Genomic DNA, 23,372 nt, shown 5'->3' with positions numbered 1-23,372 from the left:
CGCAGGATTGGAGAACATCTATGTGACATAAGACGTGAGATGGACAAACCTTTGGCGAGGCATATCAACACGGAGCATGGGGGAGATATGAGTGGCTTAAAATTCATGGGCATAGATGTGGTGCAACCCCCAGTACGGGGGGGGGAACTGGGACAAGAGAGTCCTTCAGCGAGAAACTGAATGGATATTCAGGTTAAAAACAACAGCACCAAACGGCATGAATGAACAGCTCAGCTTCTCATGTTTCTTGTAATTTGTGGCCTGCCATTGGCATTTAAGATGGTAATTTCTTTAATGGATAGTTTTCTGTGTGCACTCTGTGTATGTACAGCCTTTGGTTTCTACCTTGCCACTGGGTAGGGCTTTCTGTACATCCCTTAATATTTTTTTATGGTGTAAACACACAATGTATATTGAGTTAAATAAATAGATCTCTGTATTTTTTGTAGCCAGTCCTGAGATATCCTGCTTTAAACCCAAAGGGCTTCTATGGTTCACCAGACGGCGCTTGAGTTGTTTACAGAGGTCGCCTAGGTGACGCCGCAGCGCACCGTGAGAAATACGTGATGACGTCATGACGCGCAATGACGCATCACGTCGGACGGTCTGCAGCGCGGACTAATGTGATTTAATCCCTGTGTATTGGCACAGGAACAGGTAGCCACTGCTTCCATAGTGTCCTGGCTTGATACTAAAGCCAGGAAGGGGGTCACCTGCCACTGCAGGGACCAACCACACGTACCCCTATAGGCCCGGACACCATACCGGAGCCTTATTGTCAGTTCATTTTATTTTGATTTGTTTTTTGGTTTTCCCTGTGTGCCTCGCTTCCTTGATAACCCCAGCACACCTGGCAGAAACGCGTCGGAAGGTGGGGGACCTGCACGTTAGGAAGGGAAAATTAGGGTTTTCTTGACAAAGGGGTAGCTCGGGGTAGGGGTCGCCCTTCTAAGGGCGAGTGCCCCGCTGTTCCCTGTGCGAGCAGGGATAGTACGGCCTATAATCCATCCAGGGCATAGCAGGGCCAGCAGGTCTCTAACACCTGAACGCTGGACTCTCTCCACCCCCGCAAGCTACTCAATAGTAACACCGCTTGAACAAGACATCAGATGGGTGAGACAATACCATGTATTATTTGTTTATTTAACCCCTGATGATTTTTTTGAACATTGCAGTGACGTTATCAGTTAGGGTGGAATTGAGGCCACGATTTGTATAATACTTGTTTGTGTTGTGTCATGTGGGGATTAAGTTTTAATAGAAATCAGTAAAGGTTAATTTTTAAGTTATACCCCTTCTAGTTTTTTGTTTGATTCGCGGAGGTATAGCCCAATAACATTAGCGCCATCTGACTAATTTCTGATTGTTTGAGAATAAAAAAGGCAGGGAAGCCGCTGAGCATTTCCTAAAAAAAAATCTGGAAAATACCCCATAGAACAAGCAGAGTTTATAGGAAAATGTATAGAGTTCATTTTAACAAAAAAATATTTTTTATATGATGGAATTTTTTACTTACAGACGTGGGGTACCGCTATGGGGACGAGGTTCGCGCCGGCTTATTCTAATTTGTACGTGGGTAGGTGGGAAGAGTCCACCATATTTCCCATGGACGAACCGAACGCGAACCTTGTCCTCTGCAAGAGATTTATAGATGATATTGTTTTTATATGGAAGGGGGATGAAGAAACTTTAAAAGTGTTTTTAGATAATTTAAATAAAAATGATTTTTATCTTCACTTCACCCCCACTTATAGTAAATCTTCAATTAACTTCCTAGATCTTAATATTTTCATAAAAGAAGGCAAAATATGTAGCAAGACATACAGAAAACCTACGGACAGTAATAGCTAAATTTCTCTAGACAGCTGCCACTTACCCTCATGGCTGCTAAATATTCCTAAAAGCCAATTCTTACGCCTTAGGAGAAACTGTACAGACATAGGAGATTATGAAATGGAGGCAGAAAATTTGAAGAAAAAATGTATACAGAAAGGATATGAGGCAGAGACATTGGGACACACAATAGAAGAGGTCAGACATCTAAACAGATACGATCTAATACATATAAGTAAGGAAGGAGAAGAGCAACAGAAAAAGTTAACTGATCAAAATGTTGGAGGGTTTGAGATTCCGCTAATCACCACATACTCCAATTAATCACACACCTTTAGGAAAATCATAAAAAAACGGTGGGAAATTTTAAGACAAGATAAAACCATAGGGGATTTCATCCCCAATAATCCAAAACTAATTTTTTTAAAATCCCAAAGTCTGGGCAATATGATAGCACTCACAGTTAAAAATAAAGGTAACCAACAGTGTGGGCAAGATAAATCAGCCTTAGTCTCCTATAAGGAAGGTTTTTTTCCCATGTAAAACCTGCAGACCATGCAAACAAATGCATAGGAAAACAGGGATAACAGAAGTGGCAAATACAGGTTTAAAATTAGAGAACATATCACCTGCCGGTCTAAGGGGGTGATTTATTGCATTATATGTCCTTGTCACAAAATGTACATTGGCAGAACCAAAAGAGCCTTATACATAAGAATAAATGAACATATTTATAATATCCAAAGAAAGTATGAGGGACGCCCATTGTCAAACCATTATAAGGAAAAACATCAAGGGAAACTAGAGGGTTCAGAACTTGGTGCCATAGAAAAAGTGAAGAGTGACTGGAGAAAAGGAGATTTCATCAAAAAAAATGTCAAGAGCTGAAAGTAAACATATATTCAACTTCAATACAATCCCACCAGCAGGCCTAAACTCGGAAATAGAACTTTTTGCATTTATATAAGGACTTTGAAAATGAAGCCTTTCAGGATCCAGGTCACCTATAAAAAGCTGTATCAAGGGAAGGGCCAGATCTTCTTGACAAAGAGGGGCGTATCCCTCAAAACATGTCGAAGGTTGTTTGACCATTCCAGGCTTCCTTAGGAGACGTGACGTCACGTTGGAATCTGAAGGACTCTATTCAAAGTTCTGCAGTGGGAGAGAGGAGCATTACCGGCCGGAACGCGACCCCCCCCCCCCCCATTACTATATTTTCGAGGACTCAGACAGCCGAATACTACTCGGATATCCGGGAGCTGATTTCACCCAATGTGGAGAACATTAAGACAAACCACACTGCTGGGTGAGTGATACCCATATATCGTATTATTTTTAAACACCGACCATCACTGCGTAGATACAAACAGAGGAACGTTTTTGGACTGCTTGACAGTCCACTTGCATATATACCATCACATAACATAGGAAGAGGGCCAGCAAACATAGAGAGACATTAGTGTATACTAATACAACTGTTTGTTTCATCCGGCTACACAGGGTATCCATCTAGCAGAGTCATCTATTCCTCTAGTTGCTGCACTCACACAGGAGCCCGATCAGCCACATTTTTACACATAATTAATATTATCACATAAACTCAGTAGAATTTTTCCATATCAGGTGAATTCTTTAGCTATTTGCAAAACTGAAACAAATACAATGTTTCATAACTCAGCTATGTGAGCAATGAACATGTGAGGCCGGACTTCTCACTTCTGACAAGTCAGAGATCAGACATCACTGTTCATTTTGTTACCTGCTATGTGCTGCCTAGCAACTGACGTGAGACTCAAACTGAACAGGGACTTGTGATACTTAACTACTGACATTTCAGAGATCAGATTTCACACATCCTTTTACAAGAAGTTGGGTATAAGTAGTCAGTTGTCAAGGTTTTTTTTGCAGAAATCAATAGTCCAGGCAATATTAAGAAACTTTGTAATTGGGTTTATTAGCCGAAAATTTAATTTTTATCATGAAAAAGCAGTCTGAAGCTCTCCCCCCTGTCTTCATTGTTTTCCTATGGAGAGAGCAAGATGAGACACCAAAACAGGACAACAAAGAGTTAATTTACAGCTACATCACCAGGCTTTCTCCTCTGATGTCACCACTGACCTCTGTGACCTCTGAATATCTCTCCCCCCTCCCCCCGTGTAATCCTCTGTTCTCTGCTGTCCAATAATCTCCTTCCTCCCCCCCCTCCCCTCTTCATAGAACAGACAGGATTCCGACTGATGAAAAAGAGTTGAGATGTCCTGATAATGAGCAGTGGATGCTAGAAAGGAGAGAAGGGGGGGGGCCTGGGAAAAGGCTTTTTACATGCAGATAATGGCATATTTGCCAGGTAAACCCAATTACAAAGTTTCTTAAAATCGCCTGGACTATTGATTTCTGAAAAAAAAAATATTACTGACACTGACTTTTTAACCCTTTTACTCCTTAAGGACCTTGACAATTTTCGTTTTTGTGTTTTCGTTGTTTCCTCCTTGTGCTTAAAAGGCCATAGCACTTGCTTTTTTCCACCTAGAAACCCACATGAGCCCTTATTTTTTACGTCACTATTTGTACTATGCAATGACAGGCTGAATTTTTGCATAAAATACACTGTGAAACCAGAAAAAAAATTTAAAGTGTGGTGAAATTGGAAAAAAAAAACACGCATTTTGTTTTTTTGGGGGGTATGTGTTTTTACGCCATTCGCCCTGAGGTAAAACTGACTTGTTATATATGTTCCTCAAGTCGTTACGATTAAAACGATATATAACATGTATAACTTATATTGTATCTGATGGCCTGTAAAAAATTCAAACCGTTGTCAACAAATATACGTTCCTTAAAATCGCTCCATTCCCAGGCTTATAGCGCTTTTATCCTTTGGTCTATGGGGCTGTGTCAGGTGTCATTTTTTGCGCCATGATGTGTTCTTTCTATCGGTACCTTGATTGTGCATATACGACTTTTTGATCGCTTTTTATTAAATTTTTTCTGGATTTGATGCAACCAAAAATGCGCAATTTTGCACTTTGGGATTTTTTTGCGCTGACTCCGTTTACCGTGCGAGATCAGGAATGTGATTAATTAATAGTTCGGGCGATTACGCACGCGGCGATAGCATACATGTTTATTTATTTACTTTTATTTAAAACCTATGAAAAGGGGGGTGATTCAGACTTTTATTAGGGGAGGGGGCTTTTTATTGACAACAACCCTTTAATTCTTTTTTTTTTTACACATATATGCCACGGCCGCGGCGGCGGCCCGCGTTCCGGGCCGCCGCCCCGACCGCCTCCTGCCCCATGCAGCAGCCGGTGTCCATAGTCAGGGACCCGGCGCTGCTGTTACTTCGGCCCCGGGGGGCGCCTCACCTCTCCACGCTCCTGTCTCTCGCTGTGCCGGCCGGCGCGCGCGTCGGCTGTCTCAGATTTAAAGGGGCAGTGCGCTCCTAATTGGTTACTTGCACCAATCACTCCCCTATAAATCCCAGCATGCCCTGTCCCTTGTGTTGGAGCCTCTACATGCTTCCCTTAGCGTTTGGCCCAGCTCCCTGTTGTTCCTGACCTTAGTCCTTGTCCCTTGTTCCTGTCCTTAGTCCTTGTCCCTAATCCTTGCCCGCTGCCTTCCCATTGTTCCTGAGTCCTGTCCGCCACCTGCGAGCTCATCTACTGTCCTCTGCCTGCACGATCTCCTGCCTACTGCTCCTGCCACGCCTCGCCTGCCGTCACCAGCAACCAAGCCAGGGGTAGCGACCTGGGGGTCGCCTACCGCAGCAAGTCCATCCCGCCTTGCGGCGGGCTCTGGTGAAAGCCAGCGGCCCCTTAGACTCCGCTCCCTGGTGAGGTTAGTGCCATCGCTGGTGACGGTCCAGTGGATCCACTACCCCAGGCGTTACAGTAGGCTCCAACCATGGATCCCGGCGAGGTGCCTGATCTCCGTGACGTCGCCAGAGTGGTCGCTCAACAGGCGCAACAAATCCAGAAACAGTCGCAGCAGATCCAGCAACTCACTGCCGCCTTACAGCGCACACCACCTCCTGACGCTGTTTCTACACTCCGACTTGCTCTCCCAAGCAAATACTCTGGTGACTCCCAAGTTGTGCAGAGGATTCCTGACTCCATGCATATTGAACTTTTAAGTAGTCAGTTTTCCACCGAGCGCTCTAAAGTGGCTTTCATCATCAGCCTATTGGAGGGTAGAGCCCTGGCCTGGGCCACGCCACTGTGGGACCGTGATGATCCTGTTGCTGCCAATCTCCGGGCCTTCCTATTTGAGTTCCGCTCCGTCTTTGAGGAACCTGCCCGTGCTTCTTCAGCTGAAACTGCTCTCCTCAACCTCTCTCAAGGGAGCTCCTCTGTTGGCGATTACACCATCCAGTTCCGTACCCTGGCGGCTGAATTGGACTGGAATGAAGCCGCTCTAATAGCCACCTTCAAGAAGGGCCTATCCAGTCAAGTGAAAGACGTGCTTTCCGCCCGAGACCTACCTACTTCCCTGAACGAACTCATCCTACTGGCCGCCAGAGTTGATACTCGTTTTTCGGAGAGGGAGGAGGAGGTTCGGCATGAACATCTACTAAGCCGTTCCCGTCGCCATCCCCAGCTGGCGCCGGTTTTCCAGAATCCTGACTTTTCGATGTCCCAGCCCTCTCCTGAAATTCCTATGCAGGTGGAACGGGCTCACCTGACGCCTGATGAAAGAATCCGTCGTCTGGAGTTGAATCTCTGTCTCTATTGCGGTGGTTCAGATCACTTTCGGCTGAGATGTCCCCTACGTCCTCAAACGTCCGGAAAATGCTCGCACCTAGGTTCGGTGGGACAGGTGTCCCTAGGTGTGAATGCCACCTTTCCTAGTCTGTCTATGCCAGTTTCCATCCGGACTCCCTCAGGACAAAATCACCAGACTACTGCCTTTCTCGATTCTGGGTCAGCAGGCAGTTTTATTGCGGCAACATTGGTCCAAAGATGGCAGCTACCCGTGACCCGACTAGCCAGGCCCCTGTCTATCTCCTCGGTCACGGGCGAAATTCTTACCGACTGTGTGTACTACCAGACCGCACCTTTAGTCCTCCAGGTGGGTCCTTTACATCAGGAAAAGATATCCTTCTACGTCCTGCCCCATTCTTCCCCCACCGTCCTCCTGGGACTCCCTTGGCTGCAATTACATGCCCCTAAGCTAGACTGGAGAACCGGGGAGATTCTCAGTTGGGGTCAGGACTGTTCCAGCCAGTGTCTCAAGTCACCTCAGACCAAGCACTCTATGTCGTCATCCGACCCCGCCAAGCCTCTATCCGGCCTGCCGGCTGAAGACCAAGACTTGGCGGAAGCCTTCTCTGCCGAGGTGTACCCTCTCTCAGTACCCGAGACTGAGGTCATGTCCTCTTACCACCAGGAGAACTTACAGAAGGATCTCTTCCACAAACCCACATCCCCTTGCCACATTATACCTCCTGATCGTCTAGTACCAGTCATCACCTCTACTCTTCGGAAAGTACCCCCCGGAAAGACCCATGTTCACCCTGCGCTTCGAAGAGGTATTTTGAAGTGGGGACATTCCTCATTGGAGGCCGGGCACTCTGGAGTCCGTAAGACCGGCCAACGGATCTCCCGCCACTACTGGTGGTCCAGTCTGTTCCAAGATGTCAAAGACTTTGTGGCTTCCTGTGCCATCTGCAGGCAAGAAAGAGGGGGAGGCCAAAGGGGGGGGGGGTACTGTCACAGCCGCGGCGGCGTCCCGCGTTCCGGGCCGCCGCCGCGACCGCCTCCTGCCCCATGCAGCAGCCGGTGTCCATAGTCAGGGACCCGGCGCTGCTGTTACTTCGGCCCCGGGGGGCGCCTCACCTCTCCACGCTCCTGTCTCTCGCTGTGTCGGCCGGCGCGCGTCCCCGCCTCCTAGGGCGCGCGCGTGTCGGCTGTCTCAGATTTAAAGGGGCAGTGCGCTCCTAATTGGTTACTTGCACCAATCACTCCCCTATAAATCCCAGCATGCCCTGTCCCTTGTGTTGGAGCCTCTACATGCTTCCCTTAGCGTTTGGCCCAGCTCCCTGTTGTTCCTGACCTTAGTCCTTGTCCCTTGTTCCTGTCCTTAGTCCTTGCCCGCTGCCTTCCCATTGTTCCTGAGTCCTGTCCGCCACCTGCGAGCTCGTCTACTGTCCTCTGCCTGCACGATCTCCTGCCTACTGCTCCTGCCACGCCTCGCCTGCCGTCACCAGCAACCAAGCCAGGGGTAGCGACCTGGGGGTCGCCTGCCGCAGCAAGTCCATCCCGCCTTGCGGCAGGCTCTGGTGAAAACCAGCGGCCCCTTAGACTCCGCTCCCTGGTGGGGTTAGTGCCATCGCTGGTGACGGTCCAGTGGATCCACTACCCCAGGCGTTACAATATACTAGAAGCCCCCTGGGGTTAGGGTTATTCCCCCCTGGGGTTAGTTTTACAGTTATTCCCCCTGGGGGACTTCTAGTATATACACTTTGATCTCTCATTGAGATCTTTGCTGTATAGTTATACAGCAAAGATCAATGAGATCGGCACTCATTTGCTTTCGGCTGATGCAGCCGATAACAAATGAGTGCCGAGCCGGGGACTGCGCCATCTTGGAGCGGTCCCCGGCCGGCAGCAGGTACAGACATCGCTCCTCCGGGACGTGGTCTCCGTCCGGTAATTGGATGCAGCTGTCATGTTTGACAGCTGCATCTGATTACTGTATTAGCGGACACAGCAATCAGACAGTGCCCGCTAATACCTGCGGTCCCGGGCACCTGGGACCGCGGCGATTCATAGCAGGGTCACCGCGCGGCCCCGCTCTGAACACCTCTTACGGGCTCATGACGTTAACCCCTTAGTGACCGCCGTGCTGCCTTTTAACGGCGGCCACTAATGGGCTTTATTCTGATGCGCACGTCTTTTAACGGCGGACGCATCGGAATAAACTGGCGGCAGAGCGGCGGATCAGCTGTGAGTGACAGCTGACCCCCCCCTCCTGAAACTGCCCGGAGCGGAGGATTCTCCGCTGCGGGCAACCATGACAGCGGCTTCGAATGGGTCCCCGTCGGCGCCGTGGGTCACTTACGCAATCGCGATGTCCCTCGGTGCTGTCTGGTGTCCTGGAGGTCTCCATGGGGATACGGGATCCTAATGAAGGCCCCCTGGGTCACCATGGAGATGCCTCATGCTGACAGGGGTGGCCGAGGCATAATACAATACACTGCAGTATATTAGGTACTGCAGTGTATTGTATCAGTGATCAAAGTATTTACACTAGTGTAAAAGTCAAAAAAAAAAGTAAAAAACGTGCACCAAACACAACACAGCCCCCCCCCCAATAATAAAAATGCATTACATTCCCTATATCCAATAAAACGTGACATAAAAGTGATCAAAAACACAAATCCTATACATATTTGGTATCGTTATGTCCGTAACGACCCAATCTATAAAACTATATCAATAATTATATCGCACGACACACGCTGTAAAAAAAAAAAAAAAAAAAACACTGTACCAGAATAGCTGTATTTTATCAATCTGCTTTAGAAAATACGTCATAAAAGGGATCAAAAAGTCATATACAGTGGTACCTTGGTTTAAGAGCTCACAGTTTTTCAAAATTATGACTTGGTTTAAGAGCATTGCTTTGGTTTAAGAGCTCCCTGTGCTGGGTGGGAGCGCGAGTGGGGGAGGGGCATGGTCTGCATAACGTGGTCTACAGCACTGTATTTCGACCCAGGAAGTCTTCCTCACCTTCCAAATCATAGCAGATCCCCTTCAGGCTGGGGCTTACATCAGAGGACAGGACTGTGGAGGTAATCTCTCCATAGCTGTAACCCCTCTCTCCCCGGACAGAGAGAGCTGCATGTATGTGCCCACATCTGCCCTGCTCATTCCTTCCTGCTCCCTGCAGTCTCTGTCAGTCCTTGTGTTTCCCATCCTCTCCATTACTGTACAGTAACTTATAATATCACATATTCTGCTGTTTCTGAATGTTTGTTTCATTAGTTTTACATGTTATTCACAATAATAAATCATTATTTGGGGAGTTTGGAACCAATTGTCTGCATTTCTATGATTTCTTATGGGAAAATTTGCTTTGGTTTAAGAGTGGATTTGGATTACAAGCACGGTCCTGGAACCAATTATGCTCGTAATCCAAGGCACCACTGTACATCTAAAACTTGGTATTAATAGAAACTACAGATCTTCCCGCAAAAAATAAGCCCAAAACCAGCTGTGTCGCGCAAAAGATAAGAACGCTATGGATCTTGCAATGTGGCAACAGTTTTTGTGGGTTTTGCTAGGAAGATAGTTTCTATTGCTCCAAAGTGGTAATAGTTAAAAAAAAATTACACAAATGTGGTATCGCCGTAACCGTGCAGCAGCGCCAGTAAGGCCCGCAACCCCCCTTCTCTCACCTATCGGAGGTCACTGAGGGGTTGGGGCAGAGTGTGGGGTCAGTCCCGGCCAGTCTCCTCACCAGCGATCGCCGTTATTACCAGTATAACGGCAGCCACCGGTAACGGACATTGCCAGCGCAGCTGAACGCTTTCGTTTCTTCTCACCGTGAGAGGAGATGAAAACATGCCCCCCCCTGTCCCCAGAATTAACCCTAGTGACCTGGTCACTGACCCTCCCCTCCCTTGGCGGCCATCTGATCCAAGATGGCCGCCGCCATCACTGTGAACAGACTCTGTTCACAGTGGTGGATTCCTAAAAATGATCAAAGCTTCATACTCTCCACCACCGGAGGTGGCGGAGAGCATGGGGCAATGATCGGGGACCACCCGGTGTGGTCCTAGTGCAAGCGATCAGCGGTATATACTATAAACCGCTGATCGCTTGTTCCAAATGGTGCCGGCACTTTTTTACCCCAGTCACCAAAGTCAAGTGCCCCGGATTACCTGTAACCACCCCAGATTGCCTCTAACCACCCCGGATTACCCGTAACCACCCCAGATTGCCCGTAATCTCCCCAGACAGCCTGTAACCACCCCAGATTGCTCGCAGCCTCCTCAGACTGCCTGTTGCCACCCCAGATAGCCAGTGAACACCCCAGATTACCCGTAACCCCCCCAGATTGCCCGTAACCACCCCAGATTGACCGTAAGCACGCGGCGATAGCAAACATGTTTATTTATTTATTCACTTATATTTAACCCCTAGACGACCCTGGACGTAGGGTTACGTCATGGAAGTCTGTCCCCAGACGACCCATGACGTAACCTTACGTCATGGGTGTTATTCCCGCTATGAAGCGCGCTCCGGAGCGGAGCGCGCTTCATAGCAGGTGGGGGCCGGCTGCAATCAGCAGCCGGGACCTCACCGGTAATGACACGCTGCAGCGATCGCGCTACCGCGTGTCACTAACCCCTTAAACGCCGCGACCGCGGCGTTTAAGTGTAAGTGACAGGGGGAGTCCCCTGTCACTTACCGATCGGGACCCCCGCAGTGTGACTGCGGGGGTCCCGATCGTTGAAACGGACTGCTGGAGGTCTCTCACCTGCCTCCGTGCGGTCCGATCGGCGATCTGCTACACTGAGCCTGCACAGGCAGGCTCAATGAGCAGATCGCCGATAACACTGATCAATGCTAGGCCTATGGCATAGCATTCATCAGTGTAGAAATCAAAGTAATGTATGTAGAAGTCCCCCAAAGGGACTTCAAAAGTGTAAAAAAAAAAAAGTTCAAAACACTAGCACACTACCCCGAAACCCCTCCCCCAATAAAAGTCTAAATCACCCCCCTTTCCCATTATATAAATAAAACATATAAAAATGAATAAATAGATAAACATATAATATACCATATAATATACCATAGCGTGCGTAATTGTCCGATCTATTAAAATATAACAAGCGTCATTGCGACCGGTAAACGGCGTACCCCAGATAGCCAGTGAACACCCCAGATTACCCGTAACCACCCCAGATTGCCTGTAACCACCACAGATTGCCCGTAACCACCCTAGATTGCCCGTAACCACCCCAGATTTGCACAGACTGCCCGTAAACCACCCCAGATTGCCCGTAACCACATCAGATTAACCGTAACCACACCAGATTGCCTGTCACAACCTCAGATAGCCAGTAAACACCCCGAGATTGTCCATTACCACCCCAGATAACCAGTAAACACTCACATATTGCCTGTAACTAAAATGACACTCCTTCCCTTCTGAGCCCGGCTGTGTGCCCATACAGTGGTTTACGCCCACATATGGGGTACCATTGTACTCAGGAGAAGCTCTGTTACAAATGTTGGGGTGTTTTTTCTCCCCTGTTCCTAGTGAAATTGAGAAGTTTCAAACTAAACAAACATATTATTGGAAAAATTCATTTTTTTACATTTTTACGGTCCAGTTTTGAATACTTTCCTCCAAAACGTGTGGGGTAAAAATGGTCACTGCACCCCAAGAGGAATTCTTTGAGGGGTGCACTTTCCAAAATGGGGTGACTTTTGGGGGGTTCTATTCTGCTGACACTACAGGGGCTCTGCAAACGCACCTGGCGCTCAGAAACTTCTTTAGAAAAATCTGTACGGTAAAAGCTAATTGGCGCTCTTTCCCTTCTGAGCCCGGCTGTGTGCCCGTACAGTGGTTTATGCCCACATATGGGGTACCATTGTACTCAGGAGAACCTGCGTTACATATATTGGGGTGAGTTTTCTCTCATGTTTATTATGAAAATGAAAAAGCTCAACAAGCTGTGTTTATTCAGTCAATTCATAGTGCAACACTCCAAGCGCAACGTTTCAGTGACTCTGTCACCATTTTCAAGCGTGAATACATGGTACAAAACTCAGGTATATACAGTGGTAACTTGGATTTAGAGCGTTTTGCAAGAAGAGCTCACAGTTTTTCCAAACTGTAACTTGGTTTAAGAACATTGCTTTGGTGTAAGAGCTCCCTGTACTGGGTGGGAGTGGAGGAGGGGCTTGGTCTGCATAGCGGGGTCTACAGCCCTGTACTCTGGCCCAGGAAGTCTCCCTGACCTTCTAAATCATAGCAGATCCACTTCAGGCTGGGGCTTACATCAGGGGACAGGACTGTGGAGGTAATCTCTCCATAGCTGTAACCCCTCTCTCCCCGGACAGACAGTGCTGCATGTATGTGCCCACATCTGTCCTGCTCATTCCTTCCTGCTCCCTGCAGTCTCTGTCCGCCCTTGTGTTTCCCATCCGCTCCATTACTGTACAGTAACTTATAATATCACAGATTCAGCTGTTCAGCTAAATGTTTGTTTCATCTGTTTTACATGTTATTCAGAATATAAAATCACTATTTTTGGGGTGTGGAACCAATTGCCTGCATTTCAATGATTTCTTATGGGAAAATTTGCTTTGGTTTAAGAATGGATTTAAATTACAAGCACCGTCCTGGAACCAATTATGCTCCTAGTCCAAAGCACCACTGTATGTATATATATATATATGTGTATATATATATATATATATATATATATATATATATGTGAAGGAAAGAGTCCAGCACCAGTGTAGCGGATAAAAACGTCCTTCTTTATTTAGGCAAACTTCACATACAGGAAACAAACATGCGGTAGGTTGACGCGTTTCGGCGTATCTCACGCCTTGTTCACAACACAATATACCATATACTGTTTTCCCACAAGTTTATATGGGCGGTATCTGACATCACATGACACATAATTAAAAATCACGAACACATGAATTTAAAAACAAGCACAAAAGTTGTACAAAAAACAAACCAAGTGAATTGGGAAAACCTATGGCAAAACCATTCTTAAACATATATCAATGACATAAACAGAAATAATATATATTAGATTTTAGTATGTCATAATAAGATCGTGTCTAGAGTTTAAACCACCAGGAAATCTACTCCCCAACCTAAAGATCCAAAATGACTCTCTGTTCAATAATTTTCTTTTAAGGGAACCCCCTCTTTTAGATGGATAAATTTTTTCTATACCCATAACTCTAAGATATTGTACATTACCCCCATGTGCCTCTCTGAAATGTTTAGTTAGGGATGACACATTTACCACCTCATTCCTACAATCTGAAATGTGTTTACGTATTCTAGCCTTGAGGCTGGTAGATGTGCATCCTACGTACTGCAGGTTGCATTGTGTGCACAAAGCCACATATACCACATATGTAGTGTTACAATTAATGTAGCTATGGATTTTAAAAAAATTCCCATTTGTACAAGACTTGATCTCCTTAGAAACCGCAACATGTGAACATGTCACACATCTTTGGTGTCCACATTTATAGGATCCTTTAGTGTCTAACCATGTTTTTTCTTGGTCTTTACCTCCTGTGTGCAAAGATGGAGATAGTATCGATCCCAGAGTCGGGGCTCTTCTGGATACGACCCTAACTCCATCTTTGGTCATGCTGTGTAACACCTCATCTTGCCACAAAAGTGGCAGATGTTTGTTAATGATGTTTCTGATCTGTGAAAACTGTTTACTATATGATGTCACAAATACTATGTCATTAGTGCCCTGTTTATTACGTTTATACTGTCCTCTGTTGTGTGTTTGTTCGGCTAACAATTCTGCTCTATTAACCCCGGAAATCTTGCGTGCTGCCTGATCCAAAAGCTCCTGTCTAAATCCCCTTTCTCTGAATCTAAATTGTAATTTCTCCATTTCTGAAGTATAGACATCCTCTCTGCTACAATTGCGCTTTAATCTAAGGCATTCACCATAGGGTATGTTGTTAACCACATGTGGTGGATGACACGACGTGGCCATGAGAATGCTATTTCCTGCACACTCCTTCCTATATGGTAAGGCCTCTATACATCCTTGATTAACATTGGCCACCAATCTGACGTCCAAAAAGGAAATTTCATTGTTGCCAAAATGTGCAGTGAACTTGAGCCCAAATTCATTGCCATTAAGATAGTCCACAAAGTTATGGAAGCAATTCTCACCATCTCTCCATATGACAACCAAATCGTCTATATACCTTCCTATCCATTGTATAGATCCAAAGAAAGGATTGTCCTCAGAGAATATATATTTAAGCTCCAAAACTGACATTACGATATTGGCGAGAGATGGTGAGAATTTAGCTCCCATACTTACTCCCTGTACTTGTAAAAAAAATTTATTATCAAAAACAAAATAATTATGGTTTAGCAAAAAATCCGTGGCCATAATAAGGAACTCAATCTCTACAGCTGAGTATGAGCTGAATTTGGTCAAATAAAATTCTAATGAAGACATAGCAACTTGCTTGGGGATTGACGGATACAATGCCACAACGTCTAATGTTCCCAATTTCCAATCTTTGTTCCATCCTATATTATTTACAATGTTAAGAACATGTTTCGTGTCCCTAATGTGAGACGGAGTTATACCCACTAGTGGTTGGAGGAAATGGTCCACCCAAGCCCCCAATCTTTCCCCCATGGAGCCTATCCCGGCCACTATCGGTCTTAAAGGGGGAGGAAAAATACCTTTATGGACCTTAGGTAGGGAATGGTATACAGGGGTTACAGGATCCTCAACATATAGATAGTCAGCTGTTTTTCGATCCAAAGCTCCCAAAGCAACACCATCCTCCAACAAACTTTTTAGTTTGGAGAGAAACACTTGCTTAGGGTCACATGGGAGCTTACGGTATATATTAGTATCTGATAACATTTCATGATTCATTTTTTCATAAAGACCTGTATCTAACAGAACCACTGCGCCTCCTTTGTCCGCATTGCGGATAACCAGATTTTTGTTATTTTGTAATTCCCGCAAAGCGGTTTTTTCCTGTACGGTTAAATTGTCAGAATTATGGCGCCGGGGTTCTGTTAGTTCAAGAGCAGTGAGATCTCTTTCCACCAGCTCCTGGAATCTATCGAGAGCCTCGCACCTGGAGGATAATGGATAGAAACCAGGATTGCTGGTCCTGAAAGACGCCCCATGGGAACTATCTCCTACAGCCGATTCAGAGGCAAGATCTTGCAAATAAAGTGCTGACATTTGTTCAGAAAAACTAGTGCACATATGTACAGACTTAGCATGACTATTATCCTTGTTGGCTTCTGATTTATGTATATTAAAAAAATGTTTTTTGACTGTTAAGTTACGTGAAAATTTATTAACATCAAGAATAGTTTTATATAGATCAAAATCACAAGTGGGAGAAAAATTAAGTCCTTTTTGCAGTACAGACAGTTGGCTATCAGAAATAATAAAGCTGGACATGTTAATAACAGAAAGTTCATGTGTTAGTTGCGTTTTGGGTACCTTCTTGCCGCCATGTTTGCGGCCGGCTCTTCTCCTTCGTTTTTTGACGCCTTGGCTTTTTTCGCAGGTGTCTTCTTACTTCTATTTGCTGTAGATGGTCCCGCAACAGATGAATCCGATTCCGAGGAATGACCCCGCTGATCCTCAGAGTCCGAAAAACTCACATGTGGCTTGTCGCCCGTGTTTTTGTTGTGGCGACGTTTTTTGTATACACGTTTTTTCAAAATAGATCGCGGTGTATTCACACCAAAGTCTTGGTCGCCACTTTCCTGGAAGGCTCTCCAATCATATACTTCTTTTCTCTCATAGTCGCTGACGTCACGTTGGAATTTATTCCGTTTGTATGTAATAATTTCTGTTTCCAGTTTCTCCACATTTTCTTTAAGAGACTTATTTAGGTCATTGTAGCCCGTTACGTCCTTGAATTTGGCGACCAAAATCCGAGTCTCTTCTATTTCACTTGCCAGAGATACAAGATACTTCTTCTCTCTGTCTATAATTAAGTTCATGATTTTAGTGGAGCATTCTGATAATGCGGTTTCCCAATCATGTTTGAACTCAGAGTCGTAAATTCTAGTGGGGAGTTTTTTCAAACGGAGACCTCTTGGAATCATCTCCTGTTCCACATACTGTGAAAGAGTCTCTTTGTCCCACCATACTTTAAGTTCTTTGGTTGTTAGTTGTTCCAACTTGCGCATGAGTATGTGTAGATCTGAGGGAGCATTTTCACCAATTGGACTAAGGTTAGTCTTAAATACATTTGCAGCTTTGGCTTTGCGACTAGCATTATCCCCCAGTAATATCTGGTGAGTACCTTCTGTGTCCGGTGAATGATCTCCCTCATTTTCCATCGGTGAAGTTTGCTGAGACATAATTGTCCAAATAGTAGTTTTATAGGAAGGAGTGTGCAGGAAATAGCATTCTCATGGCCACGTCGTGTCATCCACCACATGTGGTTAACAACATACCCTATGGTGAATGCCTTAGATTAAAGCGCAATTGTAGCAGAGAGGATGTCTATACTTCAGAAATGGAGAAATTACAATTTAGATTCAGAGAAAGGGGATTTAGACAGGAGCTTTTGGATCAGGCAGCACGCAAGATTTCCGGGGTTAATAGAGCAGAATTGTTAGCCGAACAAACACACAACAGAGGACAGTATAAACGTAATAAACAGGGCACTAATGACATAGTATTTGTGACATCATATAGTAAACAGTTTTCACAGATCAGAAACATCATTAACAAACATCTGCCACTTTTGTGGCAAGATGAGGTGTTACACAGCATGACCAAAGATGGAGTTAGGGTCGTATCCAGAAGAGCCCCGACTCTGGGATCGATACTATCTCCATCTTTGCACACAGGAGGTAAAGACCAAGAAAAAACATGGTTAGACACTAAAGGATCCTATAAATGTGGACACCAAAGATGTGTGACATGTTCACATGTTGCGGTTTCTAAGGAGATCAAGTCTTGTACAAATGGGAATGTTTTTAAAATCCATAGCTACATTAATTGTAACACTACATATGTGGTATATGTGGCTTTGTGCACACAGTGCAACCTGCAGTACGTAGGATGCACATCTACCAGCCTCAAGGCTAGAATACGTAAACACATTTCAGATTGTAGGAATGAGGTGGTAAATGTGTCATCCCTAACTAAACATTTCAGAGAGGCACATGGGGGTAATGTACAATATCTTAGAGTTATGGGTATAGAAAAAATTCACCCATCCAAAAGAGGGGGTTCCCTTAAAAGAAAATTATTGAACAGAGAGTCATTTTGGATCTTTAGGTTGGGGAGTAGATTTCCTGGTGGTTTAAACTCTAGACACGATCTTATTATGACATACTAAAATCTAATATATATTATTTCTGTTTATGTCATTGATAAATGTTTAAGAATGGTTTTGCCATAGGTTTTCCCAATTCACTTGGTTTGTTTTTTGTACAACTTTTGTGCTTGTTTTTAAATTCATGTGTTCGTGATTTTTAATTATGTGTCATGTGATGTCAGATACCGCCCATATAAACTTGTGGGAAAACAGTATATGGTATATTGTGTTGTGAACAAGGCGTGAGATACGCCGAAACGCGTCAACCTACCGCATGTTTGTTTCCTGTATGTGAAGTTTGCCTAAATAAAGAAGGACGTTTTTATCCGCTACACTGGTGCTGGACTCTTTCCTTCACATGTGTTGCCCTGGCTCCGGGCTTTGCCGTGCACCGTGAGTGGAAGTAGCAGGTGAGCTGACCCCAAATCAGCATTTGTCTATATATATATATATATATATATATATATATATATATATATATATATACAAAGCACAACATAGGATTGGTGAGATCGTGATTACTAATTGAAAACATTCATCAGGTAGGTCACATGGGTTGCTCCCTGCTGGAGTTTAACCCTTTGAGAATAGTGCAGCAGTGCATAAAGTGATATTGTGACATATTCTATAAAAAACTTGAAATATAGAAACAAGTTTCACTGATCACAGTAATTCAAGAAAGTTCATTTTTGCATATAGCGTCCATTCACCCCTGGAAGGGTTAAATCACCACTTTGATGTTGTCTGAGTTGTCCTCCAGCACAAGTAGATGGGCTGTAGTAAGGTTGCTGGATGTCCGGCTAGGAGATCACATTACAAAAAATTTGCATAGTTAGGCTAGGTTCACACTGCGTTTTCAGCATCCGTATAACAGATCCGTTTTTTGTAACGGTCAAAAAAGTTGTGTCAACAGTACTTTATTGTGCGTCAAAAAAAAAAACGCATGCGTTTGGATCCGTTTTTTTTATAATGGAAGTCAATGGAAAAATGGATCAAAAACGGATGCTCACAAAGGCATCCGTTTTTTGCAAAAAACGGACCCGTTAAACTGATGCTGAAAATGCAGTGTGAACCTAGCCTTACACAGGCAAGGCTCCTGGGTTTTCATGTTAGCATGGGACATCAAAAGACCAAAAATGAACTTTTATGAATTACTGTGATCAGTGAAACTTGACACTTTCTGCACTGCTGCACTATTCTCAAAGGGTTAAACTCCAGCAGGGAGCAACCCATGTGACCTACCTGATGAATGTTTTCAATTAGTAATCACGATCTCACCAATCCTATGTTGTGCTTTGTGTATATATATATATATATATATACACCTGAGTTTTGTACCATGTATTCACGCTTGAAAATGGTGACAGTCACTGAAACGTTGCGCTTGGATTGTTACACTATGAATTGGCTGAATAAACACGGCTTGTTGAGCTTTTTCACTACGCTGGAGTGCTGTGGATTCTCTGCATATATACTCACTACGATCTTTGGTCTGGATCAAGATCCGCTGGCACCACCAATACTACATTAAGCAGTGCCGCTTCTTCTCTTCTACCTATTATGAAAATGAGATACTTTCATCTTAACAAATATATTATTGGAAAATTAATATTTTCCATTTTTTTTACGGCCTAATGGTGAATACTTTCCTCCAGCCCCTGTAGGGTTAAAATGCTCATTATACCGCTAGATTAATTCCTTAGGGTGTGTAGTTTCCAAAATGGGGTCACTTATGGGGGTTTCCAGTATACAAGCCTCCTAAATCCACTTAAAAAAAAGAACTGGTCCCTAAATAAAATCAGTTTTGGAAATTTCAGGAAAATATGATAATTTTCTGATAAATTTCTAAGTCCTGTAACGCCCTAAAAAAGTGAAATATGTTTAGGCAATGAAGCCAGAATAGAGAGGACATATCGGTAATGTGACTTATGGACTAATTTATGTGATACGACTTTCTTTTTTTAGAAGCAGAGAATTTCAAAGTTTGTAAAGTGCAAATTTTTCATGATATTTTTCACAAAAAACACACAAAGTAGTGACCAAATTTTGCCATTAACATAAAGTACCAAGTGTTACGAAAAAACAGTCACAGAATGGCTAGCATACGTTACAGCATCACTGAGCTATAAGCGCATAAAGTGAGATAGGTCAGATTTTGAAAATGAGCCTGGTCATTAAGGCCCAAATAGGCATGGTCCCTAAGGGGTTAAGTTGTCAGGTGTCAGAAGTCAGTTGTCAAAGCTATCACATGTGTATGGGGGGATCAGGTGAGACATGTATGGGGGGGATCAGGAGAGACATCTGCTGGGTGACAGCTATCACGTGTGTATGGGGGGGGGATCAGGAGAGACATCTGCTGGGTGACAGCTATCACATGTGTATGGGGGGGATCAGGAGAGACATCTGCTGGGTGACAGCTATCACATGTGTATGGGGGGGTCAGGAGAGACATCTGCTGGGTGACAGCTATCACATGTGTATGGGGAATCAGGAGAGACATCTGCTTGGTGACAGCTATCACATGTGTATGGGGGGGGGATCAGGAGAGACATCTGCTGGGTGACAGCTATCACATGTGTATGGGGGGGGGGGGGAGAGACATCTGCTGGGTGACAGCTATCACATGTGTATGGGGGGGGATCAGGAGAGACATCTGCTGGGTGACAGCTATCACATGTATATGGGGGGGGGGATCAGGAGAGACATCTGCAAGGTGACAGCAATCACATGTATATGGGGGGGGGGATCAGGAGAGACATCTGCTGGGTGACAGCTATCACATGTGTATGGGGGGGGGGGTCAGGAGAGACATCTGCTGGGTGACAGCTATCACATGTGTATGGGGGGATCAGGAGAGACATCTGCTGGGTGACAGCTATCACATGTGTATGGGGGGGGGGATCAGGAGAGACATCTGCTGGGTGACAGCTATCACATGTGTATGGGGGGATCAGGAGAGACATCTGCTGGGTGACAGCTATCACATGTGTATGGGGGGGATCAGGAGAGACATCTGCTGGGTGACCGCTATCACATGTGTATGGGGGGGATCAGGAGAGACATCTGCAGGGTGACAGCTATCACATGTGTATGGGGGGGATCAGGAGAGACATCTGCAGGGTGACAGCTATCACATGTGTATGGCGGGGATCAGGAGAGACATCTGCTGGGTGACAGCTATCACATGTGTATGGGGGGATCAGGAGAGACATCTGCTGGGTGACAGCTATCACATGTGTATGGGGGGATCAGGAGAGACATCTGCTGGGTGACAGCTATCACATGTGTATGGGGGGGGGTCAGGAGAGACATCTGCTGGGTGACAGCTATCACATGTGTATGGGGGGATCAGGAGAGACATCTGCTGGGTGACAGCTATCACATGTGTATGGGGGGGGGATCAGGAGAGACATCTGCTGGGTGACAGCTATCACATGTGTATGGGGGGGATCAGGAGAGACATCTGCTGGGTGACAGCTATCACATGTGTATGGGGGGGCAGGAGAGACATCTGCTGGGTGACAGCTATCACCTGTGTATGGGGGGGGGGGGGGATGGGGTGAGAAGGTTATGAGCAGATGATGTTAGTGCAGCAGGGCTATGTATTATATAGTCACCGCCATGCCTGGAGTTATAGATTATACAGTACACGGGGCCGGAGCTTCTGTCTCCATACACTGTGTAGAGGTGGTGACCTGTAACTGCAGCCCATGTCCTACTCACCTGTATGGAGTCTGAGCTGCAGTTACAGGTCACCACCACTACACTGTACGGAGACAAACTGCTTCTGGTCTAATTCACTGTGTAGTCCGGATGCGGAACAGCTGATCAGAGGGGGGGGGGGGGGCAGAAGTGCCGTGTTCTCAATGATAAGTAAAAAACAAACAAACAATGAATGTAAATTGCAAACTTTCTCTATATCACATGTACTTTTGGTTTAGATTCCCAGACACGAGTCGCACCACTGATCCCAGATATAGTGGGCGCCTGTGATAAGTGTCTATAGAAGGGTCATGTGACCTCCCGGAAACGTGAGTTATTGTATTAATAAATCCCCAGTGTCACCAGGTCTGGAGATTGTACAGATCCCATCCTCAGGACCGACCATTCACTGATCTGAGGTCAGGACACAATCCTTACAATACAAAGTCACTAACACTGCGGGTTCTGTTTCTCTTCTAGGATGGTGAACATTGGATGGTCTGAGGAGGAGAAGGAAGAAATAAGAATGATAAAAAGAATCAAACCAAACATGAAGATAATTTACTGAGCAAACAAGAGGTCGGATGTGATGAGCAGATGACAGGACTAGTGATGGTCAATACTTATTCTGAGCTCCAGTATTAGGAGGGTATCTTGGTGCATTATGGGTAATATCACTGATCTACAGAAGATGAGGAAATGTCTTGTGTTATAATAAATTTGATGTCCTGGGTCATACAGGAATACTACATCCCGGCCAATGATATGTCCAGTAACTAAACCCTGTATATTGCTCCTATCCCCAGGACTATGGGGGGCAGCAGTGATCTCCGGAGCAGAGGGTCCTGTATAATGCTCCTATCCCCAGGACTATGGGGTGTAGCAGTGATCTCCGGAGCAGAGGGTCCTGTATAATGCTCCTATCCCCAGGACTATGAGGTGTAGCAGTGATCTCCGGAGCAGAGGGTCCTGTATAATGCTCCTATCCCCAGGACTATGGGGTGTAGCAGTGATCTCCGGAGCAGAGGGTCCTGTATAATGCTCCTATCCCCAGGACTATGGGGTGTAGCAGTGATCTCCGGAGCAGAGGGTCCTGTATAATGTTCCTATCCCCAGGACTATGGGGTGTAGCAGTGATCTCCGGAGCAGAGGGCCCTGTATAATGCTCCTATCCCCAGGACTATGGGGTGTAGCAGTGATCTCCGGAGCAGAGGGTCCTGTATAATGTTCCTATCCCCAGGACTATGGGGTGTAGCAGTGATATCCGGAGCAGAGGGTCCTGTATAATGCTCCTATCCCCAGGACTAAGGGGTGTAGCAGTGATCTCCGGAGCAGAGGGTCCTGTATAATGCTCCTATCCCCAGGACTATGGGGTGTAGCACTGATCTCCGGAGCAGAGGGTGCTGTATAATGCTCCTATCCCCAGGACTATAGGGTGTAACAGTGATCTCCGGAGCAGAGGGTCCTGTATAATGCTCCTATCCCCAGGACTATGGGATGTAGCAGTGATCTCCGGAGCAGAGGGTCCTCTATAATGCTCCTATCCCCAGGACTATGGGGTGTAGCAGTGATCTCCGGAGCAGAGGGTCCTGTATAATGCTCCTATCCCCAGGACTATGGGGTGTAGCAGTGATCTCCGGAGCAGAGGGTCCTGTATAATGCTCCTATCCCCAGGACTATGGAGTGTAGCAGTGATCTCCGGAGCAGAGGACCCTGTATAATGCTCCTATCCCCAGGACTATGGGGTGTAGCAGTGATCTCCGGAGCAGAGGGTCC

General features: G+C 45.6%; 1 protein-coding gene across 6 annotated transcripts in view; it reads left to right on the top strand.

The window, feature by feature from the left end:
* Window positions 1-22,340, top strand: part of LOC138792246 (NACHT, LRR and PYD domains-containing protein 12-like) — a 258,306-nt gene extending 235,966 nt beyond the window's left edge. For all 6 annotated transcript variants that reach the window (XM_069969446.1, XM_069969440.1, XM_069969443.1 and 3 more), the window contains one exon: window positions 22,077-22,340. In XM_069969446.1, coding sequence (XP_069825547.1) covers window positions 22,077-22,164 — 88 coding nt within the window. In that variant the 3' untranslated portion in view covers window positions 22,165-22,340. The remainder of the gene's footprint in view (window positions 1-22,076) is intronic.
* Window positions 22,341-23,372: the final 1,032 nt, after the last annotated feature.

This window comes from Dendropsophus ebraccatus, chromosome 5 (genome assembly GCF_027789765.1).
Source record: "Dendropsophus ebraccatus isolate aDenEbr1 chromosome 5, aDenEbr1.pat, whole genome shotgun sequence".
Taxonomy (NCBI): Eukaryota; Metazoa; Chordata; class Amphibia; order Anura; family Hylidae; genus Dendropsophus; species Dendropsophus ebraccatus.
This window is presented reverse-complemented; position numbering and strand designations above follow the sequence as displayed.